This window comes from Halichoerus grypus, chromosome 13 (assembly GCF_964656455.1).
Source record: "Halichoerus grypus chromosome 13, mHalGry1.hap1.1, whole genome shotgun sequence".
Taxonomy (NCBI): domain Eukaryota; kingdom Metazoa; phylum Chordata; class Mammalia; order Carnivora; family Phocidae; genus Halichoerus; species Halichoerus grypus.
Window position 1 is genome coordinate 35,795,070 of NC_135724.1, and position 18,927 is coordinate 35,813,996.

The following is an 18,927-nucleotide window of genomic DNA, read 5'->3' on the forward strand; positions in this document are numbered from 1 at the left end:
CCTCCATTTCCCAAGCTTGGCCATTCACACTGGAGGATGCCCCTATCTGTGTGGTGACACAATTTCTCTCCCTAGATAATACTCACGTAAGGGCTTGGGCAGGGGAGAAGGCAGAGGGCAGTGCTGAGCTCTGCACCTATTGAGAAATGCTGGGGTGCAGTAGAATAAAAACACTCATTATTGACTTGAGATCCAAGTTCACAAAGTAGCAACGACATCACAACTTATGCCCAGCTGTGACAGAATTAGACTCTTCCACTTTATTTCACTGTACTACTGTTTCACCGACTGTGATGTCATCAGTCAGAGATTTCAAACTTACATGCCTACAGGGCACAGAGGCAACGGAATAGGTGGAATAACCCAGGAGCAACACAAAAAGGAGTGGTGGAAGCGGAGGTAAACAGAGCCCATGTGCCCCATGTCAAGGCAACAGCTTTTTCTAACTCTAGCTAATGATGGCCACGTAGCAATGAGGACCCTGTGTGGGCTTGAGCTTCCAGTTTTTCAAAAGAAGCCAGAAATCCATAATTTTACGTCCAAATCTCCCAATTTTTAAATGTTCACAACTATTTAAAAAAATTTTAACATACTCTACTGGGCAAACAAAATACCTGCCAGTTCAGTTTAGCTTCATGGGCTGTCAATGCGTGCCAGCCAACACGATTCCCTACTAGAACTGTCCCTGTCACACAGACTTAGCACGAGGAGGGACATCAAGTGAGGAAGAGCTCCATCACTGACACTGGCTTCAACGCCCAGGGGCTGGTGACAGACCCCCACCCAGACACTTGTGTGCTTATGTCATCCACATCAAAGCCTAGCTGTGTGGCCGCCATGACTGATCCCTTAAGTCCTGACTGAGCACTCTGAAGAGCTCATCTCAGGAGAGGAAGGTTCCTCCCAGACAGGTCAGGGGCGCCCCAGGACCAGTGTAAGGGGATAGTCAGGCCAGGATGTTCAGTAGAAAACACAGTAGCCAAGGACCTGAGCTTGGCTCAGGAAGTGAGCAGCTCCCCACTTCTGCTCCCAACCCTACCACCTTGGGGCCAGATTGGGCCCCTCCCTACACTCCCTGTCTGCAGTCTGAGCCAAACCTCTACCCTCCTCCTTTGTTTTGAAATGCCAAAACACAAACTTCTAAGTCTTTCCAGGATGGAGGATTTTGGTTTAAACACCATTTCATCATTCTGTACCACCACCTCCTAAGATCACAAATATCTTTCCATGCCGTCTATAACGTGTCTGTTCCTGGTGATGCCGATGCCGACAAAAACTTCCTGGCCAGGAGTCTTGAACCTCATTAAGAGATCCCCTAAGATGGAAGGCATTTTTTTTTCCCCCAGAGTGGAATATAGTTAAGTGATATTTGGCAAGGCATTGAAATTCTCTGGTTCCGGTTTTCCCAAACAAACCTGAAATCTGGATTTTTTTTTTTTTTTAGGTCAAATGTTCCAATTTTTAAATGTTGACAGGCATTAAACCATTTTTAAGATGCATTATAGGGATAAATAAAATAACTGCAGTTTTCTCCTAAAATGAAAGGGCTTAGCTACAGTAGTTCTAAGACCTTATCCAGCTAGTGATAGTGATGGAGGTGTTTTATGATTAATGGGGACTTTGCTTTAGGTGAAATGATCAAATTGAATTTCTCCCTGTAAAACTAGCCCTTAAGAAGCAGCTTCCCTTGAAGTACAGCCAGAAAAGGCAGCTGGTCTCACTGATTCTACTCATCTCTTTCTCTTTCCCCACCCCCGGCCCCAAGGCAGATCACCTATATATGTGTTCTCTAAATATCTAAGGCGTAGGAGACACAACATGTGAAGTGGCCCGTGCACAGCACCCCCCAGGAAGTCTCACCAGGGCCCGCTGGTTTCACGGTCACATCCCCAGGGCCTGACGGGGCCCACAGTGAAGGCTCAGTATGTGTGCACAAAGTTCCCAGGAGTATACCATTCTAGGTCCTACTTTAATAAGAATAATTGGGAGCTACAAAATTCCACAGGAGACTTATATTAAATACTGGCTATCACGAAAAACTTTAGATCATTAGCTAGAACCATCCAAGAATAATAAGTCAGATAAATATTATTTCTGCATGTTATGCATTTAGACGACCTCTTCCCAGCAGCCGGCTTACATTTTTGGAGAGCACTTGGCTAACACCATAACTCAAAACCTATCTTTACCTCTCAGCAGATACATCCTCTACTAAAAGCAACAAATTCATGGGCCTTAAAAAAAAAAAAAAAAAAAAAGGCTGACAGCCGAGGACAAAAATAAAGATAAATTAATCGAGTTCTAAAAGCAGATGTGGAAAGCACTGGGTTCTCCAAATGCTCTTGTTTCCTTTGGATCTGGGGAACTCACACATGGTCCCACAGAGCAGAGCTCCTAAGGTAACTTCATGAAGGGCACACTCTCCCCGACAGCAGTTTGACAACCAACCCACTTTACGGGTTGTAATACTGTTTTTCAAATGCCCACTCCTTGATACAGTTCTGAGGCAAGGGGTAGAGGTCAGTCAGCTCTTCTCCAGAAGCTCAAGTGCACACCCCCAGCCACCTGCCATGTCGGGCTTTTACACTCTATGCCATGATACTTCCACCCTAACCGCCCCACGGCCCACAGAAATTATTCACACCAGCCCATCCTAAGTCTACTTACCCCACCCCACCACCTCCTCCCCATGGAAACCACAACAAAGGTGCTTGCCCTCTCCCTCTGCCTCATGACTGACCCCCATGCTTCTCCTGAGTGGCCTCTGTGGGGCACGCTGTGTTCTCCCCAAGGAACTGTGAGTTACGAAACTATCAAACTCTCTGCAGTTTCTCTCCAGATCTGCATCTGGCCTCGCCATACCTCACCCAAGGTAATATGGTTGAAATGAGGTTGAACAAAGAGGCAATTCAAAGGCTGTCCTTGATGGCAAAAGTCTGGTGGCTGCCGGCAGCTGACTGCAACCTAAAAAAGCCGACAAGAGAAGTTCTTCAAAGTCAGGAAGGGGTGACTCAACATGCGGGCCAGGAAAAATGATAGTTTCCTTATATAAAAACACAAAAGTCACACCCTGAGAAATCTGTCATTCACATCCCTCAGAAGGTACCTTCCTGGCACGGGCTCTGGTCAGATACATCACAATGTGCTGAGGTTTGCACACAGGGCCCTGCTCACACCGAGGCTTCTGAGATTTAGCAGAGGTGGGGCAGGCACGCAAAGGCACCTCCACTCCATGGAAAACAGAACATTTCGGAGTAACCTGAATGGGGGCGAGCATTTGCTCATTCTCCAGGTAATGCACAGTGAGGCCCTGACCTTCAGTAAACAAACACGGATGGAGAGGAAAGATCTGAAGGCCAGGCCCTGGTGGTGGCAATGAAAACGCAGAGCCTCCTCCTGTGTAAGGAAGGGCTGTCTGCAACAAGGGTCTTTTGTCAGTGGTGTTTTCCACGCAGAGAGGCAGCAGATGGTCCAAAGGACTCTCCCCTGGTTGTGCTTGGGCATTCTGAGTCGCAAACATTTGGTAATGGACTTTGGCACCTTCCTGATACTGCCAACTGCCAATTAATAAACCACAGCCAAAAAAACAAAAATAATAAAATAAAATAAAATAAAATAACCATCGCCAGTTTAACGAGAAGCATTGAGGTAGAGAGCCTCACTGAAGTATTCTGCATCGGGACCATCTTTCCCTACCAGGAGGCACAATTTGCACAGCTCACCTTTTGGGGCCTTGTACAGCCACTGAGCTTATTCTGCCCCAGCACAATTCGCTCCATGGCAGGGAGGCCCTCCCTCCCTCCTACTGGGCCACCACAGGGCTGCTCACTAAAAAGAGCTTTCTTAGCAGGGCTGAGTTCTTTCCTCCTAACTCCACCTATGTGGCAGACACTGGTAACCGCATTCCTCAGCCCTAGAGCCATGCCTTTCTCTTCTGCTGCCTCCTCTTAGAGTCCAGGAAGCCAAATTGTCCACTGGCCTCCCTTACAGCTACAGGCAGCCTGGTTCCAACCTATAAGAAAGGTCTGCAAGGGGCTTCTGACAAAACTGTGGCCTTCCTGGGACACCTGGGTGGCTCAGTTGGTTGAGCAGCTGGCTCTCGATTTCAGTTCAGGTCACGATCTTAGGGTCCTGGGATTGAGCCCTCCATCGGGGTCCACACCCAGTGGGGCGTATGCTTGAGATTCTTTCTCTCCCTTTCCCTCTGCCCCTCCCCTTGTGCTCCCCTCCCTTTCATAAATAAATCTTAAAAAAAAAAAAAAATATGACCTTCCTGATAAAGGGCTGATCCCAGTTAGCAGAGCCATCCCCCTTCAACCCAAGCTTGGCTGTCGATCAATATAGAGGTTTACCCTGGTGTTACACTATAAAAACACATATATACGCTCCTAGATAAGGGTCAGAAGAAGAAAGATAAACATGTAGATGGTTATAATATTAGTTCAATATAAAAGTGCGTATATATACTTTAAACATAACAACAAAAACAAAACAAAACAAAACCATATCGTGTGGATCCACTCTTCAGAATAAGGTAATTTTAGGTTTCTTTCCTTCCAGGTGGTTCGACTTATAAACATACATCAGCCAGGTGGAAAATAAACTAGAGGAATTTCCCTCACCCTTATCTCTGTGCCTTCCCGTTCTAGGTGTTGGACTCGTGTGCAAGGAAAGCTAAGGATGAGAATCCCTTCAGTCACAAAGACAGCCACACTGGGAGGAAATAGCAGGACAAAGTGTATGGTTCATCTGTCTACACACCCCGTAGAAGCTTCCATGTTTTAATTACAGTGGGGATAGAACTCATCAAATTCATCCTTAAGCCATCTCTACTGACAACTTGTAATGAGGATCTGCACACGCCCAGGAAAAGATGGGAGGTGGGCAAAAGGAGACACTCCCCAGCCTCCCGAACGCGGTGGAGCGGAACCGGGAGGCTGAAGAATGCTCTCTCATGCACACATTTGGCATCTATCAAGAACAGAAATGGTTAGCATGGACTCAAAAATGTGTCCTTAAAATTTTTTTTCTCCATGAACCCTAGGTTCTCTCTCTCGCTCTTTGCGGCCGTGGCTCCCCAGGGGCAGGGTCCAAGAGGGAAGGCCGCAGCTGGCTGCGCTGAATAACACAGCAGGAGGCTCCTTCTCAGGGTAAAGCACGACAGGAACACACTCTGCCTGTCTTATTCAAGTCTAACCACGGACGTTTGGTAGTAAATCACGTTTCACATACTCATCCTTCACCCAAGGGAAAAGGCAAAGCACTCTTTTTCCCCTTCTGTGAACAAGGAAGATGGAGCTGCGGGGTTGCAGGTAAACATGGAGACGAGGAAACAAAACCTGGATGAGACCTGTGCCACGGGGGTCTGCGCACAGCCCCCGCTTCACCATGCCCTAGAGAAACGCACTGTATTAGACAACTGCTCCACGTCTTTGAGCCTCAAACCCTTCAGTTACAAAATGAAGATTGAACTACATTTAAACTCTCTTTTTGTAAGTCAAAACTTGATAGCAGTGATTTCTTAGAGTCCAACCTACTAATTCCTGCTCTCCCTTGTCACATTTTTATGGGATCAAATAAAATTATTTATATGAAGGTGGACAAAATTACTATAACCAAAGAGCATTAACTTTATGACCTGAAACAATGATCACTGCTTCAAACTCAACACGTGCCTCACTTTATAAAAAAGAAAGGAAGGGAGGGAGGGAAGTTAGACCGATAGCTTTCAGAATTATTCTTTAAAGTGCAAGTTCTGGACCCACCCCAAACCTACCGAGTCAGAAACATGAGGACCCAGTGAGGAATGTGAGCTTCTGACAAGCGCTCCCAGTAACAACCCAAGTTGGAAAAAAAAATTTTTCCCCAGGAAATAAATTGGCCTCTTTGGTTTTGGGTGACTTCCTGCTGAAACACAGGCCCACTTAGTGTGGTCTTTTCCTTACCAAATGAAGGAGATTGTCAAGAACTTAATGTGAAGTAGGCTTTTTTCTTCTTAATAACCAGGAAGAGAGGTGAGGTAAAAACCAGTCAGGTTAGCTCCGTCACTAATTAGTTACTAGGAAGTGATAAAATCTGATATAAGTGTCGTCTTTTGCCATAGAGTGTCTTTATCACCTTACTCCATAATCCAAGTCTTTTTGAAAGCTCTTGGTATGGACTCTGGACTCTGGGAAACAAACTGAGGGTTACAGAAGGGAGGGGATGGGGAGATGGGGTAACCGGGTGATGGGTACTTGTGGTGGTGAGCACTGGGTGTTACACGCAACTAATGAACCATTGAACACTACATCAAAAACTAATGATGTACTATATGTTGGCTAATCGAACATAATTAAAAAATGTTAAAAAAAATAAAATAAAATAAAAGCTCTCAGTATCGAAGTTCCTGGAGACAATGCCAGGCCCCCCTTGTAGCAGGGATGTCATAACTTACCCCTCAGAATGTAGTTCTGATAGTTCTGGTCCGCCTCGGCTCCCACCTTGATCAAACATGTCAGACCTTCAGCCACCACAAATTCGTGCACCAAATCCTTGTCATCCTGGCAGGAAAGGAGAGAGAAAAAAAGACTTCAAATACTGTCCCAGTCCCTCCTCCATCCATGCTGTTAAAACTACAGACGAGCCTTTGAAGCCAGACTGACCTCTAAAGATTGTTCTGCTCTATTCAAATGAGGCATCTACAATTGTTGCCAGAGGAATTTTACAACCAGTCTCCACAGTGCTGGTTGCCAGAGACCAATTATTGCCTTCTGGGCAATCTAATAAAGATAAAGCAAATGAATCCCCTGTCAGGAATATTTATAGTGTTCTGTTTTTCATTCTTCAAAAATCACCAAGCCCTGCTCCCCCGCAGGTCCCTAGGGACTGGCCACATGAAGCTTGCTGGGTTTCAGCAACAGGAAATGTTCGATTGCAGCACAGACCATCAAGCAGAGGATTCAAAGCCACTCGTGTGTTCCAAAAGGCAGTCCTTAAGGTCAGTGGTTACAAGGGTCTTGCAAATGGTATCTAAGTGAGGAAACAGAGCACACAACCAGCCGTGCGTCAGGGGCAGCCACGTGACCCCACAAAGGGGCCACTCCAGCAGGCCAGCAGACTCAGGTCCCAGAAGGCAGGATGTGGAAGGAATCTCAGGGACCATCTAATTTGGTGGTTCTCAAAGAGGGGTGTCCAGACTCGCAGGCGGCATGAGCATCGCCTGGGCACTTGTTAGAAATACAAATACCCCAACTGACTACCTAGAAAACTCTACGGTGAGGCTCAGGCTCAGCATTATGCGCTTAACACATCCTCCAGGTGACTTGGAGGTGCTCAGATGATGCTCACCCCTGACTCCTTCACATTAGGATTATCTGGGGAGCTTTAAAAAGGAGTAGTAGGAAGCAGGACCCTACCCAGATGGATTAATCAGAATTATTAGGGGTGGGCCCTAGCTCTGTTATTAAATTCCCCAGGAAATCCTAAAGGGCAGCCAGTTCATGGACCATTGACATAAGCCTACCTTCTCTTTACAGATAAAGATGCAAAACTTTGGCCGAGATCACCTATGTCCAGCCAGCCCCATCATTTTCTGTAGTACCAAGTTCTACAGAGCTCTATGAGAGCAATTTTTCCACTACTATTCCAGGAGATTTCCTCAATTGGACAGTGCCTGGTCTCAAATGCAGCTAGCCTAAGACTAGAATATTCATATTCAATTATAACAACAGAGCAAAAATTTAAAAAAAAAAAACCCTCAGTGATGTAAATAGTAGAAAGCTTAATGGAATAATGAAGGGTTTTTATTATAGGAATGGTCAGCAACCATGGTTCATCTCTAAAAAAGAAAAAAATAATTTAGACAAACGGGCATAATTCTCAGTCCCTCTGTGAAATCAGCCCCTCATTTTGATTTTATGGCATTTTCCAATTATATGGATGGAGGACTTGAGCTAAATGTGGGCAGGCCAGGCGAAGGCTCCCTTTGAACCCAGAAAACACTCTCAACGTTCAGAGGGCACTGGGGGGAGAGGGGGAGTGATGCTTGTGCCCTGAAGGTAATGAAAGACAGCTGTGTTAACTCAGACTTTAAGATAATCATGGCTTTGGAAGCAAGAGAAAATGGGACAATATCATGAGTTTTTGGAAAATTACTTTACACTAGTATGTATAAAGGAAATAAAAATAATTCTCCCTCCATCCATATCCTTTTCCACCAGCATATGTGAAAAGTGAACATTTAGATGAGCTCATGTCTAGTCAGAAAGTTTTTCCAAGCATGTAACAAATGTTTATTACTTTAACTAAAACTAGATTCACACATGACTTCATGGTGAAAAAGTGAGAACAAGCTCTCAAGAAACCACTCAAGCTAATCACTAATATTAATACAGCAGAGAGTTGGCTGCCTGGCAAAGGTACTTGGAAAAATCACGGACAGGGGAGACAGTGTTTATAAAAATTCAGAACCCTAACAAAATTTATGTATATATGTAGATAAGCACTTAAGTAATAGACATTTGTGGATAATAAATTGTGGAGAATGTCCTCCAAATTGGCAATGCCTGAGATTTTGAACACGTATCCTGAAATACTTAGGCATTAATAAATGATTTTTAAAACTTTGGCTTCCCACTAGAATGAAATCAAAGTGTTAACACCAACTGATAAGAAACGATCCCTGCATTTCAGAATTTTCTACACTAGCCATACTTTAACCTGTATTTTTTAAATGCCTGTTAGTCAAGGAATATTCAACTCATTGCAAAAGACCAAGTGCTTTGTATTTTACACCCTTTATACTCTAAGTTCCAGAAAGAACCCCTGCATGTAGAAAACACAAGATGATGGAAATGCAGACTGTGGGTGTGGGAGAAGGCGATCTAAGCCCAAGACAGCTTGCAGCCTGTGTAATCCATTCACCACCCAATGATGCCTGCCCTGGTTTGAGCTGTTTTGTGCCCACGTGTGTGGTCTTCCAAACAGATTATACACTGCAGGTAGCAAGCACCTTCTTCCTTGCCTACATAATGTCAGCAAAGGCAGCTCAAAAATATCTGATGAATAAACGATAGAAACAACATCCCTGAGAATTGAGAGTTAACACTACAGAACAAACTCGGTAAAGGAATGTGCAACAAAGACCCCAGACATGTTTGTTTTATTTTTAAATTTTTTCACCATGGAAAACTTTCACCATATACAAAAGAAGACAGAACAATTTAGTGAACCCCAGGTGCCAATCCATTCATACCAATCCTGTTTCTTCTATCACCCCATATTAATTTGTCTGTCTGCTGCCATATTAATTTGAAGCAAATCCCAGACATCACATCATTTAATCCATAAATACTCCAATATGCATCTCCAAAATACAGAAACTCTTTTTAAAACTATGTACTCATAATAAAAAACTTTTATTATTAAATGTCCAGTCAGTGACCAAAATTCCAACTGTTTCATAAATATGGTTTTGTGTTCTTGTGTGTTTGTGTTTTTGTTTTATTTTTTACATTTTGTACGAGGATCCAAATAAGATCCACATGTGGATTTAAAAGTCTTTTAATTAACTTTTTTTTTCCCTTGAAATTTATATGTTAAAGAAACTAGGTCATTTGTCCTAAAAAGTAGCCCAGCAGTCTGGATTTTGTTGACTGCACCAGTGTGATGTAGATTAACATATGCCTCTGTCCATGATCATTTATAAATTGGTTACTGTAAATGGAGGCATGATGAGATCCAGGGTTGATTTTGTCGGCTTAAGCACATCAATGATAATATGAATTCCCATGAGAAGCCACATACAATCTGGCTGTATCTCATTTCCACCATGTCAGCAGGTCTTGATGCTCAATGCCTAGATCCATTCACTTAGGGTTGGAAAATTCTGATACTTTAATTCTATTACTCCTCCTTACTTATAAGCTAGAAGATTATTACAAACAATACTTCCCCTCAACTACTGTTTGATTACCCTAAAGTTCACATGGAAAATTTATTATTTTTGGTGTGATTGTAAAACTCCTAGAAGAAAACATAGGCAGTAATTTTTTTTGACACCAGCCCTAGAAGCATTTCTCTAGACATCTCCTAAGGCAAGGGAAACAAAAGCAAAATTAAACTATTGCAGCTACACCAAAATAAAAAGCTTTTGCACAGTGAAGGAAACCATCAACAAAGCAAAAAGGCAACCTACTAACTGGAGAAGATATTTGCAAATGATATATCCAATAAGGGGTTAATATCCAAAATATATAAAGAACTTATACAACTCAACACCAAAAAACAAATAATCCAATTCAGAGCAGAGGACCTAAATAGACATTTTTCCAAAGGAGACGTCCAGATTGTCAACAGACACATGAAAAGATGCTCAACATCCCTCATCTTCAGGGAAATACAAATTAAAACTACAATGAGTTAGCACCTTGCACCTGTCAGACTGGCTAAACCCAAAAACATAAAAAATAACAAGGGCTAGTGAGGATGTGGAAAAAAAGGAACCCTCGGGCACTGTGAGTAGGAATGCAAATTGGTACAGCCACTGTGAAAAACAGTACGGAGGTTCCTCAAAAAATTAAAAATAGAATTACCATATGATCCAGTAATTCCACTATGGGGTATTTACCCAAAGAAAAGGAAAACACTAATTCAAAAAGATATATACACTCCTATATTTATTGAGGCATTATTTACAATAGCCAAGATATGGAAGCAACCCATGTGTCCATCCTTTGATGAATGAATAAAAAAGATGCAGTGTGTACACATACACACACACACACTCACACACACACACACACACACACACACACACACACACAGTGGAATATTACTCAGCCATAAAAAAGAATGAGATCTTGCCATTTGCGGCAACATGGATGGACCTAGAGGAAAGTGAAATAAGTCAGAGAAAGACAAATACCATATGATTTCACTCATTCTGTCTCAAATAAAATCTTTTTAACAATAAATACATAAATTCAGGAATACAGAGTTTTTAACTTAACCTCTTCTACCTTTAAGATATTTCTTTATTTTATTTTATTTGATAGAGAGAGAGGAGAGGAGAGAGAGAGCAAACGAGAAGAAGCAGGGGGATCAGCAGGGAGAGGGAGAAGTATGCTCCCCTCTGAGCTGGGAGCCCAACAAGGGGCTCAATCCCAGGACCCTGGGATCATGACCTGAACCGAAGGCAGATGCTTAACCGACTGAGCCACCCAGGCGCCCTTCTTCTACCTGTCTTCTTTCTCACACACGCCAAGAATCCTAATCCTTAAGAACTCTGAGAATGACAAAGAACACACACACCAGTCGCAGAACAGCAGTACAACACCACCAGCAGCTACAGGATTATTATAAACAGTTGATTGCGTGGCTTCTTTTTGTTCTTAGAGTAGATTTACTCAAAATACACAAATCACAATGTTTTAAAGTCACTTGGAATAACTCTTTTCTGTTCAGTTTGGTCACCAGCTAGACACTCAATGAGGTGAACACAGGTTTTGAAAGAAGTCAAAGCTGAACAGAAAGCGTAGGCTGAGGGACTCTGGGTTAGGGCAAGGAGTGGCAGGAGCATGGCCCTCTGGTGGCACAGGGAGAGTCCAGCCCAAGGGCAGCTGGGAATCCGAGTTAAAAAGAAGGATGTAATCGAGTGTAAACAAGTTTTATTTTGTTCAGCTAAGGAACAGGGAAATACAGATGGAAATTACTAACTTAGAAACAGGAAAGACTGAAGACATAGGCAGCTTCTAGAAGACCACCCAATTCACCTAGTCCATTCACCCATTGCTTACGCAGCCCCAGACACGTGCTAGGCCCCAAAGACCCAGCGATGAAATCCAGGCAGCTTGCATACAGCTAGACTCAGACGAATGCCCCATAGTACCTTAAGTTCTATACTAGAGAGAAGCACAAAGAACTTCAGAGGTATTTGAAGGGACTGAGAGGAGTCACTTAGGGAGAGGGACCCTGGCAGGAGGGAACACTGGGAGACAAACTGAGAGACACAGAGAGTGGGTGAGGAGTGGCAACACATTCTGGCAGAGGAGCAACAGGTCCAGGGGCAAATTGCAGAAAAGAGTGTGGCTTGCTCCCAGAATGCAACCGTGAGTAGAATTTAGGATGCAGGCAAGGGCAAAGAAGTGGGCAGCAAAGTCCAGATCCACAGGGCTTCCATGTTATACTGAGAAATTCAGATGTAATCCAGAAGGCTACATGGAACGAGCAAGAGAACAATTTCCTCAAGCCCCTCTGGTAGAAGTTAAAGAACAGACAGATGGAGAGAACCAAGACCAGGCAGTGCCCAAGGACAGCTGTTGCACTTTTTCCAGAACAAACAGCCTGAACCAAGGCAGACCCCAACCCCAAGGCATCTCTGAGATGTGCAGTGTGAGGGGGCGATGACACGGTAGGTTCACAACCATAACCATCCGGAGAGCCAAGAGGACTCGTGTCCAGAAGTGCTGACCCTGAGAAGAGACTCTGCGCAGGGAGAAGGTAAGGACATGGTTGAACAAGTTTAAGGACCAGTGGGATAAGAATATGCAGACGGGATGGACTGCTGGCCTGTCTTCTTGCCAGTCCCCTCCCGGGAAGACATCCACAAGGGGGACTGCCACTCTGACAGAGCTATCACTGACAAGGAAATTTTGTTAAGAATGTGGCTAAGACAGGAACTGAAGAGAAGTGGAACATACCCTAGGGTCCAAAATCATTAGAGAAGGAACAACAAACCTACAGAGACACCAGTTCTTGCCAAACGCCATCTTGACTCTGCCCAGACAGCAGCCTCTTCCTCCTCCCCTAGCTCTGTCTCTCTCTCTCTCCCCTCTACAGTCTCGCATGAGTGAGAGGCTTGGAGCTTGTCAGCACTCCTGTCCTAAGCACGTGACTTCCTCAGGGCAGGGAAAGAAGGCAGGCTTAGGAGAAAAGGATAAAACGGACCCTGAAAGAGGGACATAAACATATGCATAAGGAACATGTCCTGAGCAGCCTGGTTTATAAAACAGCCAACACTGCGGATAAACCAAACTGCCTGCCAAGAGAAGAATGAACAAGGCAACTTGCGCCATATTCATACACAAGACCACTCAGAGCTGCACCGGCCAGTCACGCCTACATCCAGCCCACTTTCCGTAAATAAGCTGGAGTACGACACATGCAGCAGAACATACGTGAAGTTAGCAGAAAAGAACACAGCTACCGCTGGAGGTGCTTCACCATCGCCAGAGAAACCCGCATGCCCATGACCATCAGTTGATAGGGGACCTGGGGCAGGAAGGGGATGGTTGGAATGAGGGAGAAAACAAGACCGCAATTATATCTGTAGTAGGTTTTTCTTTTTAAATGTCTGAGGTAAATACGGAAAAAGGTGATTTGATAAAGTTGTCGTTACTTCTTAATGTTTGAAATATTTGATATGGTAAAAATACTCTCAACTGAGATTTTGACCTGACATTTTAATCCAAGGAAACTTTCCTTTCTGTAATCAGTAAGAGCTGTAGAAACGTGTCTGTATCTAATTCCATAAGCAATGCAAAAACAGGACTGGAGAGCATGTTTTTCTTCTTTTTTTTACCTGAAATATCTGCTTCAGGGAGAAAAGCGCCCTTCTTAAATCTCGCCCACTGGAGTTGTACAGTTTTTCTGAAATAAAGAACATAACATATATAGAATTAATTAAACTGACTCAATGAACGGTAAAAACACAGGATGTGAACATGAACAGAATTTCCACTGGAGAGGTGAGTAGACTGAATCCATGGAAGATACAGCCCCCACGTCAGACAGTGCAGAGAACAGTCGGGGCCGCTACAGGTGGCCGGAAGAGGGGCTGAGAGAGTTGTGGAGGACAAGGTCCCACGTGCACCCTCAGCCCCCACCCTCCCTCTCTCCAGACTTCGATTCCCAGCTGTTTGTAGACCATAGCACTTAATAACCAGCTATATCCAGAAAATGAACACAGCCAAGATGGAAGGCATCCTCCCACCTCCCTCCTTCCTTGCCTCACAGCCACTGAACCACCATGCTTTCTGCAGCTGGGCTCACCTTTGAGGCACCTCCTTTTCCCTGGGATCTAACGGTCACCTTGAGAGACCCAAGGGCAATACAGTGGCTTTAAGGACTTGATTCCCTGGGGATGGCCCTCTAAACAGCCTTAGCTCTGGTTCTATCTGGGCTCTCACTCATGTTCAAGGATGGGTCTGGCCCTGAGCATGGCAGATGGAGGAGCCCTGTGTCGGTCTTTTCTGGCTCAAGACTCAGGCCAACTCCTATAACCCCCAGTGTTCTGTTAGTCACATTTAACATGTACCAGTTAGGCCAGGCCTAGTGAATAATGAGGTGACCTTGACCTAAGACCCATTCTCCAGAGGTCATAATGTGGCAGGGAGACAAATGAATATGCCAAAAGTACTAGTTAGCCATTGGAGTAGAGCTACAAAGTGCTGAGGGCACACAGGAGGGAGGGAGAAGCCAGTTATTCTAGTGTATGTAGAATGCCTGGGAGCATGGACTCTGCTCAGCTTCACACAACTCAAGCTTGGCCCTGACCCAGGTGACTCAGGGGTCAGGTTAGGTTCCTAATCTCAGGTACCAGACTGACCCAATAAAAGTCATCCAACATGTATTTCCTAAGCACCTGCCAGGAATTGTTTTTTGCAGTCAGTAGTGAAGAGTGGACTTAATAAGTGCAAAAATTAACAGTCAGAAAGCCTACATTTCAAAGATGGTGTCACCACTTGCTATATGACCTTGAACAAAGTAGTTTACCTTTCTATGTCTTGGATCCCCTGTCTATAAAATAAGACCATGCAACAACAGATTTAGAGGAAGACAGTTTTTGTGTTAAATCAAACACCGATATGATGCAGGGTGATGCCAAATTATTTAAAATGTTAAAGAATAAAGCAGTCAAAGGCAGTATCATGCTGGAGGCCAGCCTCTCTGAGCTTCAATTCCAGCATATGGGGGGCAATGCGCAGACCCACATTCTCTGCTATGTCACAGACTTGAGCGGAAGGGCACGGAACACACAGGTCTGTAAGAATTGGCAGAAGTCTGGTCATGAGAAGAATATGCCCACTTGCACAGTAACTCTGGAAGGGAACAGACTCCCACCTTCGATTTAAAAGGCTATGGGGAGGTGGGGCTCAGCTTTTGCATGGTGGTAGCTTCCCCCAAAGGCCTCCCTACAGACATCTTGCCCTCTTCTCTTCCACTCTCCACACCAAGGCCAGAAGGGTTGCGTGAAAATGGACACCTGATGACATCACTGCTCCCGTTTAAACCCTTCAATGGCTACCTCTGGACTTAGAATGAAATCCAAAATCCTCTGCATGACCCGTCAAGCCCTTGGTCATGCAGCCCTGGCCCCCTCCCTCCCTGTGTTGCAGACTCTCTGGTCTCCTTTAGGCAACTGAGCAGGTCAGGTTCCTCCGTTTTTCAAAACCTATGAAAATACCCAGTAAGGGGCAGAGGCTAGGTTGTGTTAGTCTGGGAGTCTAGGGGATGTGTGACCCTAAGGCCTTCTTGCTATTTGACCACCATGGAATCTACCACCTCTAAACAATATGCAGTCCGTGATCACTTATTATGAAGAGTTTTGATTAAGACAGAATGCATCGCCTTCTTAAAAACAAGGATCTGAGAAAACCCCAGAGAAATCAGCCATCCCTAAAATGAACATCTTGTTTATCACAGATCCTAAGACATGAGGCCCAGATAACTCTCCAGCTGACCTCTAAAGTGTGTGCATGGCCTCAAAATACACAAGCAATAAATAAGTGGAGCAGACTGCATCATCTCAGGGTCTGGTCCCTGGGGTGACCATTTCTTCAGTTTCCACAGCTAACCTCTCAGACTTCTCAAATTCGGAGGATAGAAATTTTGACTGTTGCCAGAACCACTTCTAATAAATAAGAATAACTCTATCAGATGCAAGCACGGGGATATATAAGCCCCGAAGAAGAGGGGCAGATTTATCCTATCCAGGAAGAGCATGTGAAGAGAGTGTCAATTCCAAGTACCTCTTTATAAGGTGATAAGACTTGCAGTAGACTTCTCTTGCATACTAGATGACAAGCAGAAATAGGTCTTAAGTGAATTTACAGTATCACAGGGTTAGTTACGGATGATCTGTCCTAGCTTCTGATTCATGTGAATGAAAATTATGGTTGTGTTCAGATTGTTAAAGTTTTCATACTTGGTATTACACTCAAAATCAGTTTTTAAAAAAATTTAGCTAAGAATGACTTAATATTTTGTTGAGGATTTTTCACATCTATATTCATGAAGAATATTGATCTGTAGTTTTGTTTCCTTTTAATGGTATTAATGTTGCGGCAATACTCTTTCTCATGAGTTGGGAGTATTCCTTCCTCTTCTACTTTCAGAACAAGTCTGTGTAGACTTGGTATTACACATTCCTTAAATGTTTGGCAGAATTCTCCAGTGAAGCCACCTGGTGGGGAGGGAGAGGAGTTCTCTGTATTGGAAGGTTTTCAACTATGAATGCAATTTCTTCAATTACTATAGGGCTATTCTGATTATTTCTTCTTGAATGAGCTTTGATAATTTGCATCTTTTAAGGAATTTTTCCAATTCATCTAAGTTGTTAAGTGAATGGGGATAAAGTTGTCATAATATTCCCTATCACCCTTTTATTGAATATAGCAATCTCCCCTCTTATCCCTATTATTGGTAATCTGTCTCTTTTCTCCACTTAACTTCATCTGGCCAGAAGTATATCTATTCTATTGATCTTTTCAAGAATCAGCTTTTGATTTCATTGTTCTTCCTATTTCTTTTCTGACTATAATTTTCTTCCTTCTGCTTGCTTTTGGCCTAATTTGCTTTTTTTTTCCTACTTTCTTACGGTGGAAATTTAATAACAATTGATCTGAAACCTGTCTTCTTTCCTAAGTAGTTAATGCTATAAATATCTCCCTAAGCGCTGCTTTGGCTGCATTCCACACAATTTGCCATCTTGTGTTTTCGTTTTCATTTAATTTAAAATTGAGTGAATGTGGAATATTTCATTCAAATCAAAAGGGAGTAAATCCTGTGATTTTTTAAGATTTTATTTATTTATTTGACAGAGAGAGACAGCAAGAGAGGGAACACAAGCAGGAGGAGTGGGAGAGGGAGAAGCAGGCTTCCCGCGGAGCAGGGAGCCTGATGCAGGGCTCGATCCCAGGACTCTGGGATCATGACCTGAGCCAAAGGCAGATGCTTAACAACTGAGCCACCCAGGCGCCCCTCCTGTGATTTTTTTTGACCTGTGGTTTATTTAGAAATATACAGTTTAACTTCCAATTATTTGGGAATTTTCTATGTATCTGTTACCAATTTCTAGTTTCATTTCTTTATGATGAGAACATAATCTTAAAAGACATCAATTATTTTTAATTTATTAATGTTTATTTTATGGCCCAGAATATGGTTTATCATGGTGAACATCTCACATACACTTGAAAATAATCATATGTATTCTGCTGTTATTAGGTAGACTGTTATAGAAATATCCACTAGGTCAAACTGAGTGGTAGTGTTGTTCAGGTCTTCTGTATTTTCATGAGTTTCTGTAGATCACTGAGAGGAGTGCTGAAATTTCCAACCATGACAGGGGACTTTATTTCTCCTTGCACCTGTATGAGTATTTGCTTTAGGTACACTTTGCCTTTCTCTTGTTCTGGATACTATTTAGGATTCCTATGGCTTCTAAGTGAATTGACCTTTTATCACTATGTAATGTCTTTCTTCATTCCTGGCAATATTCCTTGTTTAAAGTCTACATTTTTAATATTAATATGATCACTTTTGGTTAGTATTTGCATGGTATAGTTTCTTGTAGTTATAGTTGTAACTTGTTTTTATCCAGTCTGACAGTCTCTATCTTTCAAATGATACGCATTCACCATATTTTTAACCCCCAGGATATCACAAATGATTCTTCAGTGACACTAAAACAAAAGATCTCAGGGAGACCTGATGGTGCCACTCATCCTTTGATGAGAAACATCCTTGTACAAATGCCAAAAATACCTTTGAGTGGTGTCAAAACACTCTCCCCCTCCTTTTTATGCCAAGTCTCTTTTAATTAAAACAAAACTTCTGTTTTTTATTTATTATTTTTTTTTGAGGGGGGCGCAGAGAGAGAGGGAGAGAGAATCCTACGCAGACTCCATGCCCAGGACAGAGGCCACTTGGGGCTCAATCTCAAGACCCTGAGATCATGACCCGAACCAAAACCAAGAGCCAGATGCTTAACTGACTGAGCCAGCCAGGCACCCCTATAATTTCTATTTGAAAAGTACTATTTCAATGGTCCTTAATTAAAAAAAAAAAAACTGTTTATAGTTATTCATTTAAATAATTATTCCAAACAAAGCTGAATAACAAAATAGTAATGTTCCCAAATTATTCTTTTAGGTAAGAGAATTATCACTACAAACTTCAGAGAAAGATTCACGTATTTTAATGTAGTTTTTGGTTTTTTAATATCAAAACTCAAAAGATCAGCTATCTTCTTTAAGAATATTACATATTTTGGCTTAAATGCCCTTTAAAAGGCAAAGTGTTTTAATTCTCTATGTTAAAAGCACTAGGTGAGGTCTAGATTAGGAGTCTTTCCAATCTGGTACCTGTTAAGTTGTAGCTAGTTTTTTTGTTTTTGTTTTTTTAACCCTTTGTAAGGAGCGTGTGGGTACCTCAGTTGTTAAGCATCTGCCTTTGGCTCAGGTCATGATCCCAGGGTCCTGGGATTGAGCCCCGCATCGGGCTCCCTGCTCAGCGGGAAGCCTGCTTCTCCCTCTCCCACTCCCCCTGGTTGTGTTCCCTCTCTCACTGTCTGTCAAATAAATAGACAAAATGTTTAAAAACAAACCCTTTGTAAAAGCAGTCAGCAGTGAAGCTTCACTCTTATGGACGAAGATATCCTATTCC

At 43.1% G+C, this 18,927-nt stretch overlaps 1 protein-coding gene across 7 annotated transcripts in view; it reads right to left on the reverse strand.

Moving 5' to 3' along the window:
• The window catches only part of FHOD3 (formin homology 2 domain containing 3), a 445,553-nt gene that overhangs the window by 244,754 nt on the left and 181,872 nt on the right, over positions 1-18,927 (reverse strand). For all 7 annotated transcript variants that reach the window (XM_036095752.2, XM_036095751.2, XM_036095756.2 and 4 more), the window contains exons 4-5: positions 13,562-13,629; positions 6,437-6,542 (exon numbers count right to left, since the gene is read on the reverse strand). In XM_036095752.2, the coding sequence (XP_035951645.1) occupies positions 6,437-6,542; positions 13,562-13,629 (174 nt within the window). The remainder of the gene's footprint in view (positions 1-6,436; positions 6,543-13,561; positions 13,630-18,927) is intronic.